The sequence below is a fragment of the Ursus maritimus genome, unplaced genomic scaffold (assembly GCF_017311325.1).
Source record: "Ursus maritimus isolate PB19 unplaced genomic scaffold, ASM1731132v1 scaffold_25, whole genome shotgun sequence".
In the NCBI taxonomy this organism is placed as follows: domain Eukaryota; kingdom Metazoa; phylum Chordata; class Mammalia; order Carnivora; family Ursidae; genus Ursus; species Ursus maritimus.
The window spans coordinates 25,323,555-25,346,349 of NW_024425008.1; the positions used below are offsets into that span (position 1 = coordinate 25,323,555).

Consider the following 22,795-nt stretch of genomic DNA (forward strand, 5'->3'; position numbering starts at 1 on the left):
TCCTCTTGTGCTCTACTATTCAAAGCCAATGTGGAATGTTATGCAGAGTGTAGGATATCATACTTTACAAGGGTCATTGATGAGCTGTAGAGAGGTCATAGGAGTGTGAACTCATCCTTCACAACTCCCCTATCCCATTCTACCAGGTGTCTTCCTCCTCTCCTTACTATCACTATCCACCTCACTAAAAATCATGAAGTGAATCTCCTGGACTCACATTTACCTCATCAACCATATCCCAACTGATCACAAAGTTCTAAATGTTCCTCAGATGGGGGGTGCCTGGGTGGCTCAGTCCATTAAGCATCTGCCTTGGGCTCAGGTCATGATCCTGGGGTCCTAGAATCAAGCCCTGCATCAGGCTCCTTGCTCGGCAGGGAGCCTGCTTCTCCCTCTCCCCTCTCCCCGACTCATGCTTTCTCTCCCTATCTCTCTCAGGTAAATAAATAAAATCTTTTTTTAAAGTTTTATAGAAAAGTGTTCTTCAGGTGGATTTCTCAAATCTGGACTTCCTTTCTACTCTCACTGATAAATATTTTAGTGCCTCTTCTTTTCTTAGAATTGAAATTGCCTCTTAACTGGTCTCCCTGCCTCTAGTTTTTGTCCTCCACATTGTTATCAGAGTTCTTTGCAAAATATAACTTTGGTCTCATGTAAAGTGACTGTATTGTTTATTGTCTGAGCTGGGCACTTGAGCAAAATAAAGCTCCGTTATGCCTGGGGGGAAAGGCGTGAACTGGGACTTCCTCAGCAAATTAGGGCATATACTCACTAGTCACATACTCCCCTGCTTAAAAATCTTGAATAATTTTTTATTGCCCACAGGAAAGGCAAACTCAACATCTGAGGCCCCGTCTTCTCTTGCTTCTACCCCACATACACCCTGGCCTCCAGCCACATGACTTTCTCTTAGTCCCAAAACATCACGGTCTCTGAATGATGTGGATACGGATTACTGAGTTTGACTCCCAGCTCCCCTTACTAGCTGTGTAACATTGAGCAGGTTACTTAACCTGGGTTATCTCAGTTCCTTCTGCAGAATGTGAATAATACGAGGATTAAGTGGGATGACTCAGGGAAAGAAAACTTTTAGCATAGTGTCAGGAACATAACACTTAATAAAAGTTAGCGGTTATCTCTGTGATGTTGGTCATATTCCCACACCCTTACAAATTTAAAAAAAAGCTTGGAGATGTAAAGTTGCCCAAGGTCAGTACCTGATGGAACATGTTTTTTCACTGTATTACAATTCTTAGTGACTTGCGGTTAGGGTTAGGTAAGGAGCATCTTATTGTAGCTTTCCCACCCTCAAATACACCGGTGCCTAGTGCTCAAAGAATGTCGCATGAGATCAGATGGTCAACGATTTGGAAAGACACATGGAAGGAGAACATTAAATCTGGAGAGTGTCAGGAGAGTTGACTTCGAATATTTTTGCAGTTGTAAAGAAGAAGGACCTAGGGTGATTCTGGGAGCAATAACTGGGCCCAATGAGATGACAGGAGGCAAATATTTCCGCTTACTACAGTATCTTCACTATTTCACTAAACAAAGAGCACTTTCCAACGTGGAATCACTGCCCTTGAGATAGGCCTGGTGCCAAGATGGGACTGGGCGACCTCCGGACCGCGAAGCTGTTGGGAACCTGGCCAGGGATCAGGGGCGGGATCTACAGACCCGTCGGCGACTGCCCTGCCGCGGCCGGAGGCCTTCGGTTCCATGCGGCGCACACCAGCGGCCGTCAAGCGCCGCCAGCCCGGAGGGAGGGAAGCCGGGGCCGCGAGACTAAGCGAGTGAGCCAGCGAGGGCGGAGGAAAGCCCGCCGGGCCGGAAGCACCCGGGACTGTTTCCGGGTCAGGGGGAAGGAGCCACCATGGAGCCTCGCGGGGTTGCGAGGCTGACGGAGTCGCGGCCAGGCGTCTGAAGTGAGAGAGGTGTAGTGCCTTCAGCACCGCTGGGGACACGCAGGCCGGTCCTGCAGCCGCCACCATGTCGGTGCTGGGCGAGTACGAGCGACACTGCGATTCCATCAACTCGGACTTTGGGAGCGAGTCCGGGGGTGGCGGGGACTCGGGCCCGGGGCCCAGCGCCAGCCCGGGGCCGCGAACCGGCGGCGGCGCGGCGGAGCAGGAGGAGCTGCACTACATCCCCATCCGCATCCTGGGCCGCGGCGCCTTCGGGGAGGCCACGCTGTACCGCCGCACCGAGGTAGCGGCCCCTGGCTCCGGCCGCCCCAGCCCCTCCTTCGCCGCCCCGCTTCCCAGCCCCGACCGGGTCCCGGCTTTGCCTGCGGCTTGCGCCTCGTCCTCACTGAGGTTTGCGTGGCCGCCCGGTCTATGTCTCAGGGTCTTCATTCTTCCAGCTCACCTGCACTGGGAATTGTTAGATCACTGGTTTTACTGACTGGTCGTTTCTGTCGAACCCGGGGAGCTGACCAAGGCATTGAACCTTCTCTGAGCTTTAGTTCCCCATCTGTAAATTGGGGTTAATGATAACTACCCTAAAAATAATCTTTATTTTTTAAGTTTAATTTTGAGAATCGAACGAAGGTACTTTGCAAACTGTAAATTAAAGTGGCATACGAATGTGAAGTGTTGTCGAAACTTCCTTCCTCTCATGTGTATAGCTCTCCAAGGTCGGGGTGGAGAGGAGGGGCATAGCTTCAAAATTCCCACGTCAGTGGCAACTCCGCTTTATCTTTATCTTTAAATTCAGGTATGAACACTTAATTGGAGATTTTTCTAGAAGATCATTGGGTTCGTCGTTGCTTTCTTCATCAGTGTTTCATCCGGCAGTGTTTATGCATGGGAAATACCTTTTTGATATATTCTGAGCCACTATTTCTTAACTTGGGTTGGGGGGAGGCAAGGACTCCTTTGAAAACCTGATGTAAACATAAATCCCTCCCTCCCCCTATCCCCTATTGCATATATACAGATCCTTTGGAGAGATTCGTGGATCACTGACCCCCAAGTTCAGAAATACACTGATCTGAAACCCCATAGTGGTGACTCTACTTCCAAACACTAACCACCAATTGGATTTGATCCCCGAAGTCTTAAACTTGAGGACTTTGGATGATGATGATTCATCCATAAGTGATCCATCTGCAGTTCTGGGGTGTGTTCCAAGCCAGCATACTTTTAAGGCTGAAAGACGGAGGAGGGGTGGTTGCAAGAGAAAATCTTCGAGTGTTTTTTTTTTATCTTAATGCAAGATTAATGTATGATTTTAGGGTTACTGTTAGTATCTTTTTATTTGTACTCATAATATGAAAAAGAGGAGATGATCATTGCTATTTCTGTTTTATAATTAAAGAAACTAAGACTGTATATTTAAATCACTTGACACTTAAATTAGAAGTAAATCTTGGACTAGAACAGAGTTTCACATTTCCTCGCCCATGCTTTTCCATCATGTTGAACTTGATTATTGAGGTTGGCTTATGTTAAATTTGATTACACTTCCCAAAATTGGCATAGCATTATCCATATCACCAGATGTTGATTAGGTTTGTGAATTTACAAAGGTTTGATTAGAAGCAGCCCTTTGCCTCCAGAAGGTTATATTTCAGTGGGAAGACAAGTTAGCCCTGTTAGTAAAACAAATAGCATTTAAGTTGTATGTGTATATAAATGAGAAAGGATGCACAAATATCATATCAGTGTTTGAGTTCCGAAAATGAAGGAATGAATGGTTGCACTGAATAAGTGCACAGAAGGTTTATCAGGATATCCCCCCAAAAGTTTAAAAGGCCTGGCAGAATCATTCTAAAGGACAGGGAGAGTGATATAGATGGGGATGCTCCTGGGCTGGAGAGCAGTATCAGTAAAGAATTTGGGTATTGTAAAAGGAAGTGAATATTGGGAGCTGCAGAAAAATTGTCATGGATAGAGGAAAACGCATGACATGTTAAAGTTATAGGAGATACACAGTTGCAAAATAGGGCAGGTTAGGGAAGTGAACTCTAAGCCCTTAGGCATGATTTATTCCTATCTAGAAAGCACAAACAAATCACTAGAGAAATCTGAATTTATAAAATTAGAGGTAAGTTTAATATTTCCATTTTACAAGAGACTATGGTCAGCTCTAGATAACTACTGTCTCCAGTTCATTTCTCCAATATTCTAGCCCTACTACAATGTTTATCATGATTAGCAGTTTGTCATAATGTCTGTCAGTAGAATCTTTGAGATCTACCTCTGTCTCATATTTTTACCTGGAATTGACATCATGCAAATTAAGTATAGCGGCAATGTAACAGCATCTTAGTGCTTTACTTTCCTCAGTCCTGTAGTAAATTATAATGCTCAATTGTATGAAGAATCTTTAAATTCTGTTCCCTTTTTCTTTAAAGGAAAAAATAAAAGGAGTCAGTCTCTGCCCGTCTAGGAAGTTTTCTTTCTAGGCTTACAGATCAAGGTGTGGATTCATTCTCTGCCAGGCTAGAGGAAAGCACGATACCTCTATTACTGTGTTGTAGGATGACTCATTGGTTGTGTGGAAGGAAGTTGATTTGACCCGACTGTCGGAGAAGGAACGTCGTGATGCCTTGAATGAGATTGTTATCCTGGCACTGCTGCAGCATGACAATATTATTGCCTACTACAATCACTTCATGGACAATACCACTCTGCTGATTGAGCTGGAATATTGTAATGGTAAGGTAGAATTCAGGGAGACCTCCTCTGGCAAGACATTGTTGTGCTTATACTTACCTTGAAGGGAAGAAGAAAATAAGAGGCATATACATTGATTAAAAACTTTAAATGGATTTCTAGAGTTTAAGAGAAATAGTTCAAATAGTTTAAGAGAATAGTTCTTGGAGAATTTTTGAGTGATTTACAAAATAAGGGGAGGGATTTCCCCTTGCATACTCAAATTGTCCCTTATGCTTCCATCTTCAAATTATTTATTCAGTTGAATTTTACATTCACTTTTCAAGGTTTTTTCACATGAATTGACTTTAGTTAGGCAATAATGTTAGGCATCTAATTAGGCACTAGAAACATAGTGTGGCTTGGCACTGCTTGATGTAATATTTAACAAAATCTTACAAGTGATATTTATATTGATTCAGCCAAAGCTATCCAATTGAAAAGTGGTTCAAAGCTCATAGCTGAACGAAAATGACACATAGTAAAACATGGCCTTAATTTATCTGGTCTCTGATTTCTTTAGACCATTTTGCTTGTAGGATAGCAGTATTAGCTCAGTTGCTAACCATATAGATTCTAAACCCATATCCCAAGCTCTACTACTTCTTAACTCCGTAACTTTGCACAAGAAACTTCTTTGTGCCTCAGCTTCCTCATCTTAGTATGAGTTTATTAATAACAGTACCTGTCTCCTAGGGTTGTTGTATTAAATGACTATGTAAAACCCCTAGCATAGTACTTGGTGTGTAGCAAATCTTTAATACATACTGTACTAGCTATTATCCTTATTACATAGGAGAACCCTCAAAGCCCTTTCTTAAGCTACCTGCTAAAGAAGTCCCAACATATCCTTCACTTAAATCTCTAAGGGAAAGCTCTTAGACTTCAAACTTTTTGCCTTGTCTCTTGTGTACCATGATTGTTGCTGGTTCTGATCAAACCTAAGTGTACAAGATTATATTAGAGATTTCTGAAGTAGCAGAAGCCTCAAGCAGTTAACTTCCTTTGTGGTTAGGAGGGACTAGAACAAATGGTAGATTTGTTGAAACACGGAGTTACTAAATTGCAGGGGAAAAGAAGCTGTGAAACTGAGCCAGGACTAGCGTGTGAGTTACAGTTTTAGATAGGAAGTAACATGAATGGCGATCATTTGCAGTCTGTTACTTGATAAGGGAAAGGGAGAAGCAAATTCAGACTTACTCTGCAGAAAGGAGTTAGCAAAGGGAGTAATGAGTGGAAACGGTCTAGCGTGTCCCCTAAATTGTGGGAAACCTTTTCAGTGTGAAGTAGTAAAAAAAGGAAGTTGTCGATGAGATACCCCTGTATGTACAAAACCACATCACAGGTATAACCCAAATGTTTTAGTAATCACACCAGAAAGTTGTTATAACAATATTGCAGATTCCTTTAAAAGGAGTTCTAGAAAAGAACATCTTCTGATTTTGAAGACATTCAAGGTATTTTGCTAATTGGGATAATATAGGAATGGCCTTTATTCATCTTTTTTCTAAAAATGTCATACTTCCCATTTTTGTATTGAGCCTCATTTGTTAGGGAGGGGAATCTTTGAAGAAGACTTTGGATACAGTCCGCGAGGGATGGGGAGAGTTTTATAAAGAGCCAAGAGAGAAGAAGGGGTTTCTTTTGGGGAGGAAGCAGAGTCCTTCATTTCCTGTGTCACCCGTTAAAACCCTAGTAGCTACAGGAGTACAGGAGCCAAGCTTTGATCTTTATGAAGCAGTTCACACCTGTCTCTTATTTAATTGCAGGAGGGAACCTGTATGACAAAATCCTTCGTCAGAAGGACAAGTTGTTTGAGGAAGAGGTAATTCATGCTTCTGTGGAAGGAAGCTAGAATTGTATTGTGATTCTTGCATTCTAGGCCTATATTTACTCTTCCAACAATGAAGAGTGTTTTTTTCCTTTTGTTCAGACTCCTTCCAGGCTCTGGTTGCTATTCATGAGAAAGGAAACCTCTAACAAGGAAGCTGTCTATAGCTGCTTCCTAAACGCTTTACCTCCACATCATGATTCTCTATGGGCTTTCTTTCCCGGTTCTATTACTGCAGCCTGGTATGCCCAGTTTTCTATACCTTTGCATTCTTCTTGGATTTCTTTCCACAACTCTGCTTCACCATACTATATTTTATAATGGCATTAGAACTGTTTTATGATGACCTGCTTTTTATTTTTACCCCTACCACTTTTCTTTGCCTACTCAACCTCCAAGCAAGAGGTGTCAGGTCATGTTGAATCATAACCTCTGGTTGCAGCTTCCTTTGTTTTGTTTGTTTTAGTGTGTGTCTTTATTTAAGTGGAATGTTTTGTTTCCAATCCAAATATATTTTTTTTTTCTGTAGATGGTGGTGTGGTACCTATTTCAGATTGTTTCAGCAGTGAGCTGTATCCATAAAGCTGGAATCCTTCATAGGTAATGAATGAAAGCATATGGTATGGAGGGGCACCTGGGTGACTCAGTTGGTTAAGTGTCCAACTCTTGATTTCAGCTCAGGTCTTTTGTTTTGTTTTAAGATTTTATTTATTTATTTGACAGATATAGAGACAGCCAGTGAGAGAGGGAACACAAGCAGGGGGAGTGGGAGAGGAAGAAGCAGGCTCACAGCGGAGGAGCCTGATGTGGGGCTCGATCCCACAACGCCGGGATCACGCCCTGAGCCGAAGGCAGATGCTCAACCGCTGTGCCACCCAGGCGCCCCTCAGCTCAGGTCTTGATCTCAGGGTCATGAGTTCAAACCCTGTGTTGATCTCCACCTTGGGGGTGTGGGGGGCCTACTCAAAAAAAAGGATGGATTCCTCCCCACCAGTCTAACCCCCACTTTGGGTGCCTCCCATCAGCACTATTATTTTTTTGGTTAAGCAGTGAAGGCTTTTTCGTTAATATAATTTAGGAAGGAAAGAGTGAGTAATGAGGGGTGTTACCTTCACTTCCTGAAGTTAAGTTATGTGTGTGATCTAGGAAGAGTCTCAGTAGCTAAGTACTGCTCAGTCATTTTTTTTAAGACATATTTTAGAGTTCAATTCATTAATTCATCAGTAAAGTCTAGAAACCACTAAGAGAAGTGGTAATAGATTAGTTGGAATTCACGGTAAATGTTTTCTATGAGCAATAATAACTGGCATCTATTTTTAATTTTATAATTGAGTCTTAATTTAGATAAAAAGCTACTTTGTACAGGTAATTTTACAATTTTACCAGATCTTTGGGGAAAAACAGCTTTCTATTCATTTCTAGCTATAGGAAAGAACTATTAGAACTTTTTCACATTATACCCTTCTTAAGTGAGTCACTGATCATTGCTAGAGATTAATGTTGATTCACCAGTATTTCTTTTTTTGTTGGTTTGTTCATTCAGTTAACATGTGCTTCTCAACAGCTATTGAATGGCTACTACAGTTGCATATTATTTTCTTTTCAAAAGTTACAAAGAGTACTCTGTTTTTTTCACATCTTAAGGAAGCAGAGTGTGAACCAGGCACAGTTTATTTGTGTTACATATGACCAACTCATCTTTAGAAAAATATCCAGTGGTTTTATTTAGGTGAGCTGCACAGCCTAATCCTGTTGCTGCTGGGATGTGCAGCCTCTTCCCTTGCCGTAACAGATTTGAAACTTGAACACCAACCAATTCAAGGCATAAATTGAAGAGGCAGTGCACCTTATAGGAATTATAGGATTACCTGGGGCACTGTGTTTTCCATCTGGCCCTCTCAATTTTTCCTAACATCCTCAGTGATATGGGAGACATGCTTGTACTATGAAGCTCTGGAGAAGGAAGTTAATTCTCTGCCTCCACTCCCCCAAATCCCCTTTTCAATGTTAAAGTACATGGGAAGTGGTGACCACTGTTTGGGATCCCATAACAGTGTGAGCGGTGATAACCACTCATTTTATTCTGTACTAATTCTGGGTGGAGTCGGGGATAAAACAAAACAATTGTCTGTAGGAGTTTAATATACAGTATCTTTTTTTCCAGAGACATAAAGACATTAAATATTTTTCTGACCAAGGCAAACCTAATAAAACTTGGAGATTATGGCCTAGCCAAGAAACTTAATTCTGAGTATTCCATGGCTGAGACGGTAAGTATGTGTTGCCCTTGTCTTAATTTTTTTTTTTCTTTTCCTTTCCAGTACTATGAGATATAACTACACCACTCCAAATCTCACACTTTCCTCAGTATTCTTGCAAGTTCTCCATATTTATAAAGCAAGTCTTCGGGAGTCTTTTTCCTGTGCTTACTAACAGTCATTTACATGCTTAGGTGTTCTTTCAAGAGTCGTTGTCCACATCACAGCTCTGAACTCATAGCCCTTTCCAACACTTTCTAAAAACAGGAAAATGGGGTGCCTGGGAGGCTCAGTCAGTTGGGTATCTGCCTTCGGATCGGGTCCTGGTCCAGGATCATGTCCCACGTTGAGCTCCCTGCTCGGTAGGGAGTCTGCTTCTTCCTCTCTCTCTGCCCCTCCTTCCTGCTCTTTCTCTCTCTCACTGTTTGTTTCAAATAAATAAATAAAAATCTTTAATTAAAAAATTAATCATAAAAATAAAAAAAATAAAAACGTAAAATGCTCTACCACCTTTTCTTTATAGATTTCAGTTTCTCTCTTATTTAAACAGTATTTGAGCTTAGGATGTTAGACATCTCTTTTTGTGTTTCCTCTGAATTTTTCTGGTTCAGAAGCCCTATATTACAAATAAAGGCTGATGTGCAGAGAACAGTCTGGTGTTAATATCATACGCCATCTCAACTGCAGGGCTCCCTTCTCACCTGATCCTAAGAAAGACCATTGGTAAACAGTAGATATAAATTGATCTTTAAGGACAGTGATTTCATCCTTTTAGGAATTATGAAACCCAGTTATTACTCTTCTAGTTTCACAGTGCTCTGTCCTTGAAAGAACTTGAAAATGTAAGTTAATAAAATTAATTTTGTCCTGTTGTGTTTTTTGATAATGTCAAGATATGCCTGTAAGCAATTTAGAGACATCCAAGGATGCTAATAGCCAGGGTTGGGAGTCTGCTTCAGGAACTCAGTCTGCTGGTACGATGTTGCCATATTGAGCTTCTGAGGAAACAATCATGTCCTTATATGGATTTTTCTCATCAAGAATAATCTGGTAAAACCAAGACTTGATTTTTTTTTAGCCAGTTAAATGTAAAGAAGGAATGATATGAAGATTTATAAATGCCATATAAGCCATCTAAAAATTGCTTTGCTTTTCTGGTTAAAGATAGCTATCAGTTTTATTAGAATTTCTGGGGTCCTCATTGTCTCATCTGGGGAGAGGCACAACCTCTATTCAGAACATTTTTTTTTTTTCCAAACCCATCCTTCAAGGCAGGAGATCTTTTTTTCAAATTTGAAACTAATTTCCCTAGCTGTGTTACTATTACAGAGGTCAAATTGAGCCATTTACTAAGTTTCAGTACCATGCACTTCGGTTAGAACTTTTGACCACTTTATCATCATCTCCCCACTGCCAGTTTTTTTGTTTTTTTCCATTGGTGAACTTTTACTAAGTATGTCTTTATCTGTGTGAAGTCTTCAGTAGGCCTAAAGCCTCTGTGATCTAGGAATCACTGTTGTGCCTCCCAAATTACCACGGTGCCTTTACCCTTTATAATTGGTCCAAGAAATTTGATACGAAAAAAAGATTTCTCCCCATAGTGGCATCATCTCATAAAAAACTTTTGGGATAGGCTGATGACTACTTTATAGTCGCTGTCACTATTTTGTAGGAAATTTACTTTAGTTGTTGAAATCTTAATAGAGTAACCTCAGAAATGAAGTTATTCTTTGATTGTTTCTTTGTCGTTCAGCTTGTGGGAACTCCATATTACATGTCTCCAGAGCTCTGCCAAGGAGTAAAATACAATTTCAAGTCTGATATCTGGGCAGTAGGCTGTGTCATTTTTGAACTGCTCACATTAAAGAGAACATTCGATGCCACAGTAAGTTGTATTATCCCCACCTTGTCCTTGCAAATGGTATAACTTGGTTGAGAAAATCAAATTCCTTTATCCCTGAGTTTGATTTCTTCCTTAGAAATCGGCTATAGGCAAACAAACAATGTATTCAGGCAGTGGCTTGATGTAGTGTATTATTAAAACTCTATATACCAGATTTATCTTTAACTTCAGTTCCCAGCTGAAATAATCTTACTCAAGTGCTTTGAGCATTGTACTTGAATTTGTTGACTATAATTTTGAAATTGGCTCTAGAATCCACTACGTGGTGCTGCAGTTTGGATAAGCCATTTCATTTCATATGCTTCAGCTACATCATTTTTTTTTTAAAGTTAAGGCAAATTATGTAACACTCATTGAAGTGTTTTGATCTTTTGCACACTGACTCTTATATTAGAGGTTGTTATGACCTACAAATCCCTTTTAGTCTTTTTGCTTTTCTTCCTAAGTAAAGGCCAGTGTAAAGCAGTGCTTCTTCAACTTTCACACATATCGGAAGTCACCTGGGCACCTTGTTAAAATGCAGACTTTTTTTTAGTAGGTCTGGAGTGGGTCCCAGCATTCTGCATTTCTAACAAGCTCCCACATGATGCTGATGCTGCTAGTCCATGGACCAATCTGAGTAGCAAAAGTGGATTCACATCCAATGTCCTCTGCAAACCCTGTGTGAGAACTTAAGCAATCGTTTCAGAATTTCTTTGATCCTCTGTTTCATTATCTATAACAAGGGAAAAAAATATATCTTTCTCATAGAGATGCTGTGATAATGTATATGAAAAATCCAAATGTAAGATAATGCAAATTCATTGACCTTTCACGAGACCTATTTATTTTTCTAAACCCTAAAGTTTATTCTGGTATATCATCTAATTCTTCTAAATAATATAGTAGAAGGAAAATGAGTTTTAGAGTCAAAACAGACTTGGTTGGAGTTATGATTCCATTATTTACTCTCTGTGTAGTCTCGGGCAAGTTACTTTACATCTCTGAAATGGTAATCATAATAACCTCCTTATAGGGGGTTTGCAAGGGTGCCTACCTAGTACACTGTGGTCTCTCAATAAAGGTGTTAATGGTATTATTATAATAATATTATTATCATTGTCATCTTATTATTTACTGCCTTATCTGTTGCAGCAGAGTATCCCCTGCATAACCATTATTAGGATACATAAATTAGGAGGCAGATTACTTGGCAAAGGAGGTACTTAAAGCCAGGAAGCATGGCTAATCTTGCTTTCCTTTTTCTTAGGATTCAGTTGAAGGGTCAGATTATAACATGCTCTGAGTATTATACTGTTGGCCACATAGTCATATCTCCATGTTGGCCATTCGGCTTCATTCCTTCTGATAGCAACAGTGTATCCCTAGCCATTTCTTGCTGATGCATACTAATAGTTACAAAAGAAATCAGACCTAATGCAGAATTATTGCCATTAAAAAAACAACAACAAAAAACAGTCACAGACATTTCAGAGCCCCTACTAGTAGATTATAATCTTTATATAACTGAGAATAATCATTTTGTCATAGAATCCACTCAACTTGTGTGTGAAGATTGTACAAGGAATCCGGGCCATGGAAGTTGATTCTAGTCAGTACTCTTTGGAACTGATTCAAATGGTCCACGCATGCCTTGACCAGGTAAGTGTGACTTACATGTTGATTTCAGTTTAGTGTTTGGAGTATGATATGCATAGATGAACATGCACAAAGCCACATTCGCTTCCCCAAGGTGGGATATATTTGTGGCTATACCCAGAAGAATAGTCAATGGCAATTCTTTCTTTCAGGCAACAAATCCTTTGCTTTATTCTGCTTTATTTTTACTTTATTGATTTATGAAATGATTTTACCATCTAAATTGTGCTCCATTTTTCATGATCAAGATTAATTTTCATAGATTGACTTTACAAAATTATAGTTAGAGGTAATTTAGAGTTCCTAGTGTGCAGAATATATATAGTTCTGTATATGTAGTAGTGTAGCTCTAGGTTGGTATTATTTAAAATATGGTTCATGAACCATAGGTGTTAGAATTGCTAGGGAATGGAGGAGTTTTACAAATACAAAATGAAGATTCCTGAGTCCCACCCCAGACCAACTAGATCAGAATCTCTGTAGGTAAAGCCCAGAAATCTTTATAACAAACACTCTGGGAGATTCTTACGTGCTATATGTATGGCAGTTTGAGAGGCGGTGCCATAACTGGCCAAGTAAGGAAGGTGCACTCTCATTCGTGTACAAATGTTGATGATAATGAGATAATAACGCATAAAACATGGAATGTGACATAAGAAATTGTTTTTTGGAACAAAAGGATAATACACAGTTATCTTTGAGTAATTAGCATACAGCCTTCTAAGAGGAAGTAAAATGCCTCTTCAGACCCCATTTTGCCCTTTTCCTTTAAATTAAAACTAACTCAGTTTGTACTTTTTAGGATCCTGAGCAGAGACCCACAGCAGATGAACTTCTGGATCGCCCCCTTCTCAGGAAACGCAGGAGGTAAAGTAAAGAGAAGTCCACTCTGTTGTCTTTCTATGGATGATTGTTAAAGGCCTGATCAGAGGACCATAAGAGAGGGCAGCGTTTCCTGACTTGGCCGCTCTGGTGCCATTTGCTACCAACATCTCTGCTTTTGCTGCTTGAGAGGAGCTCCTGACTTTCACCTCCTTAGCCTGTGCTATTTTATTCCAAATTTGTACTGATGAGACCCTAGAGCCCTGCACTCCCCTCATCTGTGAGTTTTAATCTAGGGTTAGGGCATTAAGAGAGGAGGGCTCTGGACTCAGACATCCTTAGGTTTGCATCTGAGTTCTATTATTTTCTTTGTCAAGTCATTTAACATCTCTGTTCTTTAGTTTTCTCTTCTATCAAGTCAGGTAGGGTAAGGATGAAAGGAGGGAATGCATATAAAGTGCTCAGCCCAGGGCTTTTCACAAGATGCTCAGCGATCGTCAGATAGTAGTATGAATTTAGAGTGGGCCTTTGTTTTTCAGTGCATCGTTTAGATGGTATGTTGCAGTTGGAGGAGTCTTCTTCAGAAATCAAGCTTGCATGATTGTTGCCGTGTTACTTCCTGAGATTTTTTCTGTGTTGGAGGTCCTTTATCCCTCATGTCCTATAGGAGGCTTCAAACCCAAACTTAAAGGAAGATGTGTTCTTTGTTATTCTTTTTTTTTTTTTTTTAAGTAATCTCTACACCTGCTATCGGGCTCGAACTCATGACCCTGAGATCAAGAGTCCCATTTTCCTCTGACTGAGCCAGCCAGGCACCTCTTTATTATTCTCATCCTGTTGTACTATTTTTCTTACTGTCCTTCTTCCTGCCCTACCAGTTCTTTGTTTCTATATTTTCCCAATATTCAAACCTTTGCTCTGCTCTTTTTTTAAGTCTTGCCCTTAGATACATTAAGTATATACTTAATTCCATAATCTTTGTCATTTGGTCAGTACCTTTATTTTGTTGTGTCATTTAATTAACCTTTTCTGGTTCTTGTCCAGTTAAGGTCTAGCCAGTGTTTTAGTGCCTCGAATTACAAGTAATACTCCAGAAACAGCACTACAACCTTCCACTTATGTTTGACGCATATTCCAGCAGTATCACCCTTTGGTGCTGGTTAAGCATATTTAAATTTTTTATCTGGCTTATTTCCCAGCCAGATAATCACTATTTTAATTTCTTTTCAAATATTTCCATTGATAATTTTTAACTGCAGTTTTTATTGCAATAATTATAGATTTATACACAGTACTTCATTAGAACTTTGTACTTTGGTGGAAAAACATAAGACAAAGAGCTTTCCAGATAAAGCACAGACATAGGAAAATGTGGAAACTATTGAGGAAACACTAAGTCCTATTTGACTAGATTAGTGGTTCTAGACCTGGGGCTCTCAAGAACTTTCAAAAACTACTGATGCCTAAGTACCACCCCAGGAATTCAGCTATAGGTGTTTTAGACAGAACGAGAGCCCTGGGCTAGAATACGGGGTGTAAGTAGAAGGAAAGAAGGCTGGAAAGGTAGGTAAAGACTGTTGAATGCTAGTAGACAAAGAGATCTGTGCTTAATTCAAGTTATAGTACAGTAGTGGATGTTTCGTGTGATAAGGGGCATGCCTAAGGAATACTCATTTAGCAAACTAATCTCAGTGTTAAATTTGTATAGGACTGATGAAGTGGTTTGGCAGTGTGGTAAGTCAAACCTGTTAGGAGGTGCTGCAGCAGTCTAAGTGGGAAGCAAAGCTGCCCAGAGCTAACGTGGCAAGCCTGGAGAGGAGAGGTGAATATAAAGGGCGTTAGATAGGTAGAATCTGTAGGACTCAAATATTAAAGAAAGGGAGACAGCTGAGTCAAAGGTGACCGAGGTTTTAAGCTTAGTCACTGGGAGAATGGGATGTGCCAGTTACAGAAATAGGAGAGTCAGAAAGAAAAGCTGTGTGGGAGAAAGAGAATGAGCTGAGGTTTAGAGATGGTGAGTTTGGGAAGTCAGTGGGCAGCCTGGATAGAGAGGTCAGCAGGTATCTAAAATGTGCAACACAGGTTCCCTAGATTCTCTGTTCCAGGTGGGAATGTTTCTTGGAGAGAGGAAACAAATGGCCCCAAACGGCTCGCCCTTTCTTATCTAATGATATGTCCAAAGCCAGGCCCGTATAACTGTTTGAATCATATCGAGGTACTTTTCCAAAAGTATTGTCACGTTGTGGAGGCACATGGTTTATAGAGGATTAAATCTGTAAAATGTATTAAAGAGACACTGGTACAATGTAGGAACCTATTCTTGCACTCATGTATCTTTGCTTTTCTTTTGGTAGAGAGATGGAGGAAAAAGTCACACTGCTTAACGCACCTACAAAAAGACCAAGGTAATGCCAGGAGACTCGTAAAAAGTGATACCTCTTAAATTACCATCAGGGGGTCTTTCTTTCTTTGGTCCATGCATTGTTTGATCCCAGTAAGCAGCCTTTGGCATCCTTGAGAAGCCAACATCCGCATAAATGTCAGATAGTCATTTCTGAGAAAACAGAAGGCTATAATTTCATCCTCTTGCTGAAGTGGACATCATTACCATGATGAATGTTGAAAGTTGAAAAGTGTAGGTGTTATGGACCAGACTGGAATCTGATCTGGCTGAGCTGTGATGAAGCCTTGAGGCAGGAATTGCAAGGCCTGCTATGATAGAGGGTTGAAATAAGTTGTCGAGAAAGAACATACTTTCTCATACCATAATTGGCGGTTCTTCTCTGGGAACAGACTGGAAGCATTTTTCTTTGATATAGTTTTTTATGTTAAATGTGCCTTTGTTCTGGGGGTTGTTGACAGGTCAAGCACTGTGACTGAAGCACCCATTGCTGTGGTAACATCACGAACCAGTGAAGTCTATGTTTGGGGTGGTGGAAAATCCACTCCCCAGAAACTGGATGTCATCAAGAGTGGCTGTAGTGCCCGGCAGGTGTGTGCAGGGAATACCCACTTTGCTGTGGTCACAGTGGAGAAGGAACTATACACCTGGGTGGTAAGTGAAAGCTAAGTACTTTAGAACAGTGATGTAAGCCTAATTGTTTAGTGCAATGAGGCTAAGTATTTTGTTAGTTGAACGTGTGCTGTGGGAATGGCAGCATGGGGTGATGGAATGTAAGCTCTTATGAGAGCAGGGATCTTGTCTGTTTAGTTCACTGAGGTATCTTTCCCCAGTGCCTGTCACTTGTAAATGTTTTTTGAATGAATGAATGAATGAAAGAAAGAGAGAAAGAAGGAAAGAAAGAATGAAAAGAGCCCTAGGCTTGGACTCGGGAGACTAGACTCTCATTTTCAGCTGGGTTATTTCAGAAAGTCACTTAATTACTCTGTTCTATTACCATGAGTTTCAGAGCAACTAGTATCTGTGAAATAGTTTTATAAATAAATGAAGCAGTGTACCACATCAGGAAAATTCTAAGACCTGTATCAGTGATTGAAGATAGCTAGGTATATCTTCAATAGAATTTTCCTTTGTTCCCCTCTAGATTTCACCCTATCTCTCCCCTTCTGGAACAAATTGCCTGTATTTGCTATCTGTTCTCTTATCTCCCACTTACTCCTCATTCATCTACAATGCAGCTTCCATCTCTGCCACTTGATTGAAACTACTTTTAATAAAATGACCTATAAATTGTGAACATAAAACAGATACTTTGGGGGCACCTGGGTGGCTCAGTCAGCTAAGTGTCTGCCTTCAGCTCAGATCATGATCACAGGATCCTGGGATCAAGCCCCATTTCGGGCTCCCTGTGGAGAATCTGCTTCTCCTTCTCCCTCTGCCCCCCCTCCCCCGGCTTGTGCTCTCTCTCTCTCTCTCTCAAATAAATAAAATCTTTTTAAAAAACCACAAACAGGGGCGCCTTGGCACAGCTGTTGCCTGCGCCGGCGTCAGGCGTGATCCCGGCGTGGGATCGAGCCCCACATCAGGCCTCTTCTTCCGCTATGAGCCTGCTTCTTCCTCTCCCACTCCCCCTGCTTGTGTTCCCTCTCTCGCTGGCTGTTTCTATCTCTGTCGAATAAATAATAAATAAAATCTTAAAAAAAAAAAAAACCACAAACAGATACTTTGTTGTCCTTACTTTCTTGACCTCCTGGCAGCATTTGAAGTAGTTGATCTCTCCCTCCTTGAACCTTTGTCTTCCCTGGGCTTCTATGAGAGCATCTTCTCTTGGCTTTTCTCCTGTCTCTTTGTGCCCTCTCACTTGTTTCAGGGTGCTTTTCCTTTACCCAACCTTGTCTTAGGCCCTCAGTTCTTCTCACTCTTCCTCTTCTTCCTGAGAGAACTCATTTTTTCCAGTAGTCTCAGATAACTTCTCCACAAGGACAGGCTTTGTCCCCAGTGTGTGACAGAGTAAATGCTCAATTATTGATAGATGGAAAGAATGAAGGAATGATTTGACCTCTGTTATAGAATGTTAACTGTTACATCCTTAAAACCCTGTCCCTTAAAGAACTAGCCCCTGGGGGGCTGCCACAAATGGAGCGAAATTATCGTCCCTTAAAAAAATATTTATACAAGGACTTACAGTTGAGTTCTTAAATGAAAAGAATTACTTTTCTCTATAAACCTGTTGAAACGTCATTTAGAACTATTCTCAGTGCTATTTAGCAGCCTCTTTGACGCAGCCAGATTCTTTATAATTGTTCCATATTTCAGGGAAACTGTGACCAAAATTTGTAAAGCTTCTAATAAGGATTTCCAAGAGGCTATACTCCTGTAGAAAACAATCAAATTAGACTACATAAAGAATTTTTTTTCACCAACACCCATAATTAAATATGAAAGCTCACCTTGGACTTGAAGGAGAAAGACAGAATTGGGAATGTGTTCTTTTAATCTTGATGAATATCAGTCTAGATACTTTTTAAGTTTTACCTGTTTCCAGGGGTTTTATACTACCTATCATTAAATGGTTGAATTGCCTTACAGATTTTTTTTTCATTTCTAAATTTCCAGCTGATATTTTCCTATGGTTTTTTTGATAGGAAGTTATATTGAAGATTAGCTTTTGACATGAAAAGTTAAAACTTCACAAGACCTCTTTATTTCACAGAACATGCAAGGGGGTACTAAACTCCATGGTCAGCTGGGCCACGGAGACAAAGCCTCCTACCGACAGCCAAAACATGTGGAAAAGTTGCAAGGCAAAGCTATCCGTCAGGTGTCATGTGGTGATGATTTCACTGTCTGTGTGACAGGTAAGCCATCAACAGAAAAGCATCCCAGTGCATTAACGTGGGGTATTGTATTTAATGCTGTACAGTTTTAGTTGGGATTTTATAGCAAAAAACAGTATTCAAAGAGCCAAAGACAGTGAGCAGAATACACATTAATAACAACATCCCCAATTTGCTGTAGTATCAGGGTGGTTGAGAAGCAAGGAAAGGCACATGGGTAACAGAGAAGAGGTGTTATCAGGAGAAATATGTTGTATGTTCCAGTTGAGGGGGAAACTAATGTTACCACCTAGTCAGGTAGGGATAACACCAAATCAGGAATCAAGAGCTAAAGTTTAGTTTAGTTGTTTTTTTTTTTTAAAGCCATTTACATTTTTTTTCCTCAAATTTTTATTTGAATTCTAGTTAGTTACTATACAGTGCAGTGTTGGTTTCAGGAGTAGAATTCAATGAGTCATCACTTCCATACAATACCCCGTGCTAAAGTTTAGTTTTCATCTTGCCATTACTGACTTTTCCTTTTCTCTAGAAAATAGAGATGGCAGCAATAAAATTTCAGCATGGTTCTACCACTTTTTAAAAATTACTATAATAGTACCCTTGACCCCCTAAATAAAAACAGCTCTGAATTTACACAGTCTGTCCTTCGGATTTCTCTGACGTAATCATTTTGTATGAGATCCCTGGCTGGAATAGTCTCATTCTAGCCCTGCCCACCTTTCTGAGTGGACAAAGTCATTCTTTTGATGGGTTATGCCTTCCTTCCTTTTGCAGATGAGGGTCAGCTCTATGCCTTTGGATCTGATTATTATGGCTGCATGGGGGTAGACAAGGTTGCTGGGCCCGAAGTACTAGAACCCATGCAGCTGAACTTCTTCCTGAGCAATCCAGTGGAGCAGGTCTCCTGTGGAGATAATCATGTGGTGGTTTTGACACGAAACAAAGAAGTCTATTCTTGGGGCTGTGGTGAATATGGTAGGTGTATCCTTGTCTCTGTCCACTTATTCCCAGGAGCCAGCTTGACTTCAAGCTTGTATGTATCGGAACACATCATGTAGCCTGTACTTGAGAAGTGTTGATTCAGTAAAAGAGAATGTTACAGAACATTTTCATTGGGAAGAAGGACCTCATTTTAATGGTTTTCTCTCTTATGTGTGTCTCAGGACGACTGGGTTTGGATTCAGAAGAGGATTATTACACACCACAAAAGGTAAACTCAGAAGCAGCTTCTTCCTAAAGCTTATCTAGGTCACACAGACTTCAGTAATAACACAGATTCCTCTTTCCCTGGCTCCTCATGTCAAGGTGTTTATTTCTGAAATATTTTCTATCTGGGAGACTGACAATCCAGGATTCCTGATGTAGCACTATGTGGCCTTGTCATCTGACTAAATTATAAACAGTTGAGAAAGAGGACACAGCCATTGTGGACACTCTGGAGTCACATTTTACTCCGGAATAAGAGCTGAAATCAGCATGTATCATGAAAAAGTCACATTGAGCTAAATACACCCCAGAAAATTCCTTGGGAAGATATTGGAAAGCAGTATATTAACTCTTACCCAATGCAGCCGTTTTCCCCTCGGATTTCCCCAGTTGAACACCATATGTGTTTGTATTTAGGGTCATGTTTTATGAAACATAGTATCTACTTAGTCTCAGCCCTGCAGGAGTGAGCTGTGCAGGAGCTGGCACAGCAGCTAAAAGCAGCTGCAGGAGGAGTGTGGTCCTCTGGCTCGCTTGCCCACTGGAAGGTTGACTGAAATTGACTATACCATTCACTGTTAACTATGTGTATTTACATTTAAACAATTAACTTACATTATTTGTGGGACCATGGCTGTTTCTCTTCTGAAAAGGCTATAGTGGAAACACTGAGGTTTGAGTTCTCAGGTTTCACAGACATCCATCCTGTCCCTTTACCATTCCCCAGCCCTGTTGAGTTAGCTTAGAGGAATGTGAGCAGTTGGAAGTCCTGGCTGCTGTCTCGGTATTCTGTCACCTCACTTATAATGTGACCAGACGAAGACCGTTTAGGGCTACTGAGTTTCTTCTATAGCTGTCGTGGGGCCTACCATCTCAGAGGACAAAATCAGCAATGGGTTGAAGCTTCTTTCCCAGTGCTTTCTGAGAAGTCTAGGACCTACTACTAAAACAAAACAGCCTTTGACAGGGCTGTCTGTTTAGCCGAGCTGGAATTGCCTTCTTTCATTTAATTATCAAACCTGAGCTCCTTGTTGAAAACTGTAGTCTTCAAGCTGCTGGGAAAATCTGAAGAGGATAGAGCAGTCTTTACTGTGGGCAGTTCTGCTAAATGCAGGACATCACTTTTGAAAGAATTTAAGGGTTTTTTCCTAATGCAAGTTACTTTTGGGTTTTTGTTTTTTTTCTGATTTTTTTTTTCATGCAGGTGGATGTTCCCAAGGCCTTGATTATTGTTGCAGTTCAGTGTGGCTGTGATGGGACATTTCTGCTGACCCAGTCAGGCAAAGTGCTGGCCTGTGGACTCAATGAGTTCAACAAGCTGGGTCTGAATCAGTGCATGTCTGGAATCATCAACCATGAAGTGAGTACCCTTTGGTGCCCTAACCACACTGTCAGAACTTCTCTTAGGTGGGAATTTCTTTGGAAATGCTATTGGTTAGTGACCATGGAATTTCACCTAAGAATAAAGATTTCACAGACATTATTATGTTCAGCAAAAGAAGCCAGCCACACAAGAGTACACACTATGCGATTCCAGTTATATGGAGTTTATGATGGCAGAAGTCAAAGTAGTGGTTACTTCTGGGAAAAGGGGTATGGTTATTAACAGAAGGGATCTTAGGGTCATGGAAATGGTCTCTATTTTGATCTGGGTGGTGGGTTTACATTTATATGCATACAGAAAATTTTTTAAAGCTGTACAGTATTTATAGTGTATTCTGCCTCAATAAATGATTACAAAGAATCAAGTGATGGAATTCAGATTCTACCCTATCACTAAAATAGGTACAAGAAAATTAACATGAAAAGAAACATTTTCATGCATCACCTCCCTGGAGAGTTTTTTTAGATTTTTTCTCCCAAATCACTGATCCTGTACAGGCTTAGTGAATATAATTACCATTCACTTCCTTCAAGGATGTCATGAAATTCACTGCCAATGTAAAGTCTTCGTTTCCTCTTTGTGTTAATATGATGAGTTTTTGTCATGTCCTAAAGAATCAAATGAAGAGACAAAAGTTTCCAAGGGCGCCTGGCTGGCTCAGTTAGTAGAGCATGCGACTCTTCATCTCAGGGTCATGAGTTCAGGCTCCATATTGGGCATTTTGCCTACTTAACATAAAAAAAGAGGGAGAGACAGAAGTTTCCTGATGCAGTGAATAAGAATTTTCAAACAGGGCGCTTGGGTGGCTCAGTTGTTAAGCGTCTGACTTTTGGTTTCGGCTTAGGTCATGATCTCAGGGTCCTGAGATTGAGTGCCAAGTCGGGCTCCATGCTCTTCATGGAGTCTGCTTATCCCTCTTCCTCTGCTCCTCCTCCCACTCTGTCTGTCTGTCTGTCTCCTGTCTGTCTCTCCCTCTCTCTCATAAATAAATAAAATGTTTTAAAAAAAGAATTTTTAAGCAATCTCTGAAGTTATGATTCTCAACTGGGAGAGTACAAATTTGGGGCAAGTCTGGGTAGGGTGTCTTCATAGTTTGAAAAGGCATATTTAGAATTACCATTACTTGATTTGGGTTTTTATTATAACATTGGGTTTGTTGTGAAATTTTCAACCTACATGAGCGGAATTTTTTAATGCTAATCTAGAGGGAACGTGGGCTTTAACATGTTGAGAACATTGCCTTGTCAATGAAATTAGATCACAGTAAACTGGTTGCGTTATGGGCTGGAGAAAGTCCTCAAGATTTTAATTCTTTGCCCTGCCTTTGTTAGGTATGCGGTATCTATAACCAAGACAAATGTCAATGGCTCGGCCTCATGTAGATATTTCTGCGATATAGAGTTCATGTTTTGTATACTCTTAGATTAGGAGCTCCAACTTCTGTTGTCAGAAAGTCCTGCCTCATACACTAATTAAATTCTCTGATTACATACTGAGCTTATTTCCTCTGGTATTCTACTGGATGTAAAGCTACCTGGCACCTTCTTCTTCATAACAAATTTGCGTAAAAGCCCTTTTGGTCACCATGACAACATTCTCAGCCCACTACCCCTTCATTTTTACCTCATGAGTCTTTGCTTTGTGTTTTACCTTGTTTCAGGCATACCATGAAGTTCCCTACACAACCTCCTTTACCTTGGCCAAACAGCTGTCCTTTTATAAGATCCGTACAGTTGCCCCAGGCAAGACCCATACAGCTGCTATTGATGGTGAGTTGATTTACGACTTTATACACAGGCCTCAGTATATCATACTTTTTATTCTCTTAAGTGTCAGCTCTTCTTTTTTTTTTTTTTT

At 40.5% G+C, this 22,795-nt stretch overlaps 1 protein-coding gene across 1 annotated transcript in view; it reads left to right on the plus strand.

Moving 5' to 3' along the window:
* The first annotated feature begins 1,863 nt into the window (after positions 1-1,863).
* Positions 1,864-22,795, plus strand: part of NEK9 (NIMA related kinase 9) — a 36,032-nt gene continuing 15,100 nt past the window's right edge. Inside the window, exons 1-15 of the mRNA XM_040641640.1 lie at positions 1,864-2,208; positions 4,484-4,661; positions 6,428-6,483; positions 7,019-7,089; positions 8,654-8,759; positions 10,501-10,632; positions 12,181-12,291; positions 13,091-13,155; positions 15,465-15,515; positions 15,973-16,165; positions 18,225-18,369; positions 19,123-19,323; positions 19,512-19,558; positions 20,759-20,914; positions 22,599-22,707. Of these exons, the coding sequence (XP_040497574.1) occupies positions 1,990-2,208; positions 4,484-4,661; positions 6,428-6,483; positions 7,019-7,089; positions 8,654-8,759; positions 10,501-10,632; positions 12,181-12,291; positions 13,091-13,155; positions 15,465-15,515; positions 15,973-16,165; positions 18,225-18,369; positions 19,123-19,323; positions 19,512-19,558; positions 20,759-20,914; positions 22,599-22,707 (1,840 nt within the window). The 5' untranslated portion in view covers positions 1,864-1,989. The remainder of the gene's footprint in view (positions 2,209-4,483; positions 4,662-6,427; positions 6,484-7,018; positions 7,090-8,653; positions 8,760-10,500; positions 10,633-12,180; positions 12,292-13,090; positions 13,156-15,464; positions 15,516-15,972; positions 16,166-18,224; positions 18,370-19,122; positions 19,324-19,511; positions 19,559-20,758; positions 20,915-22,598; positions 22,708-22,795) is intronic.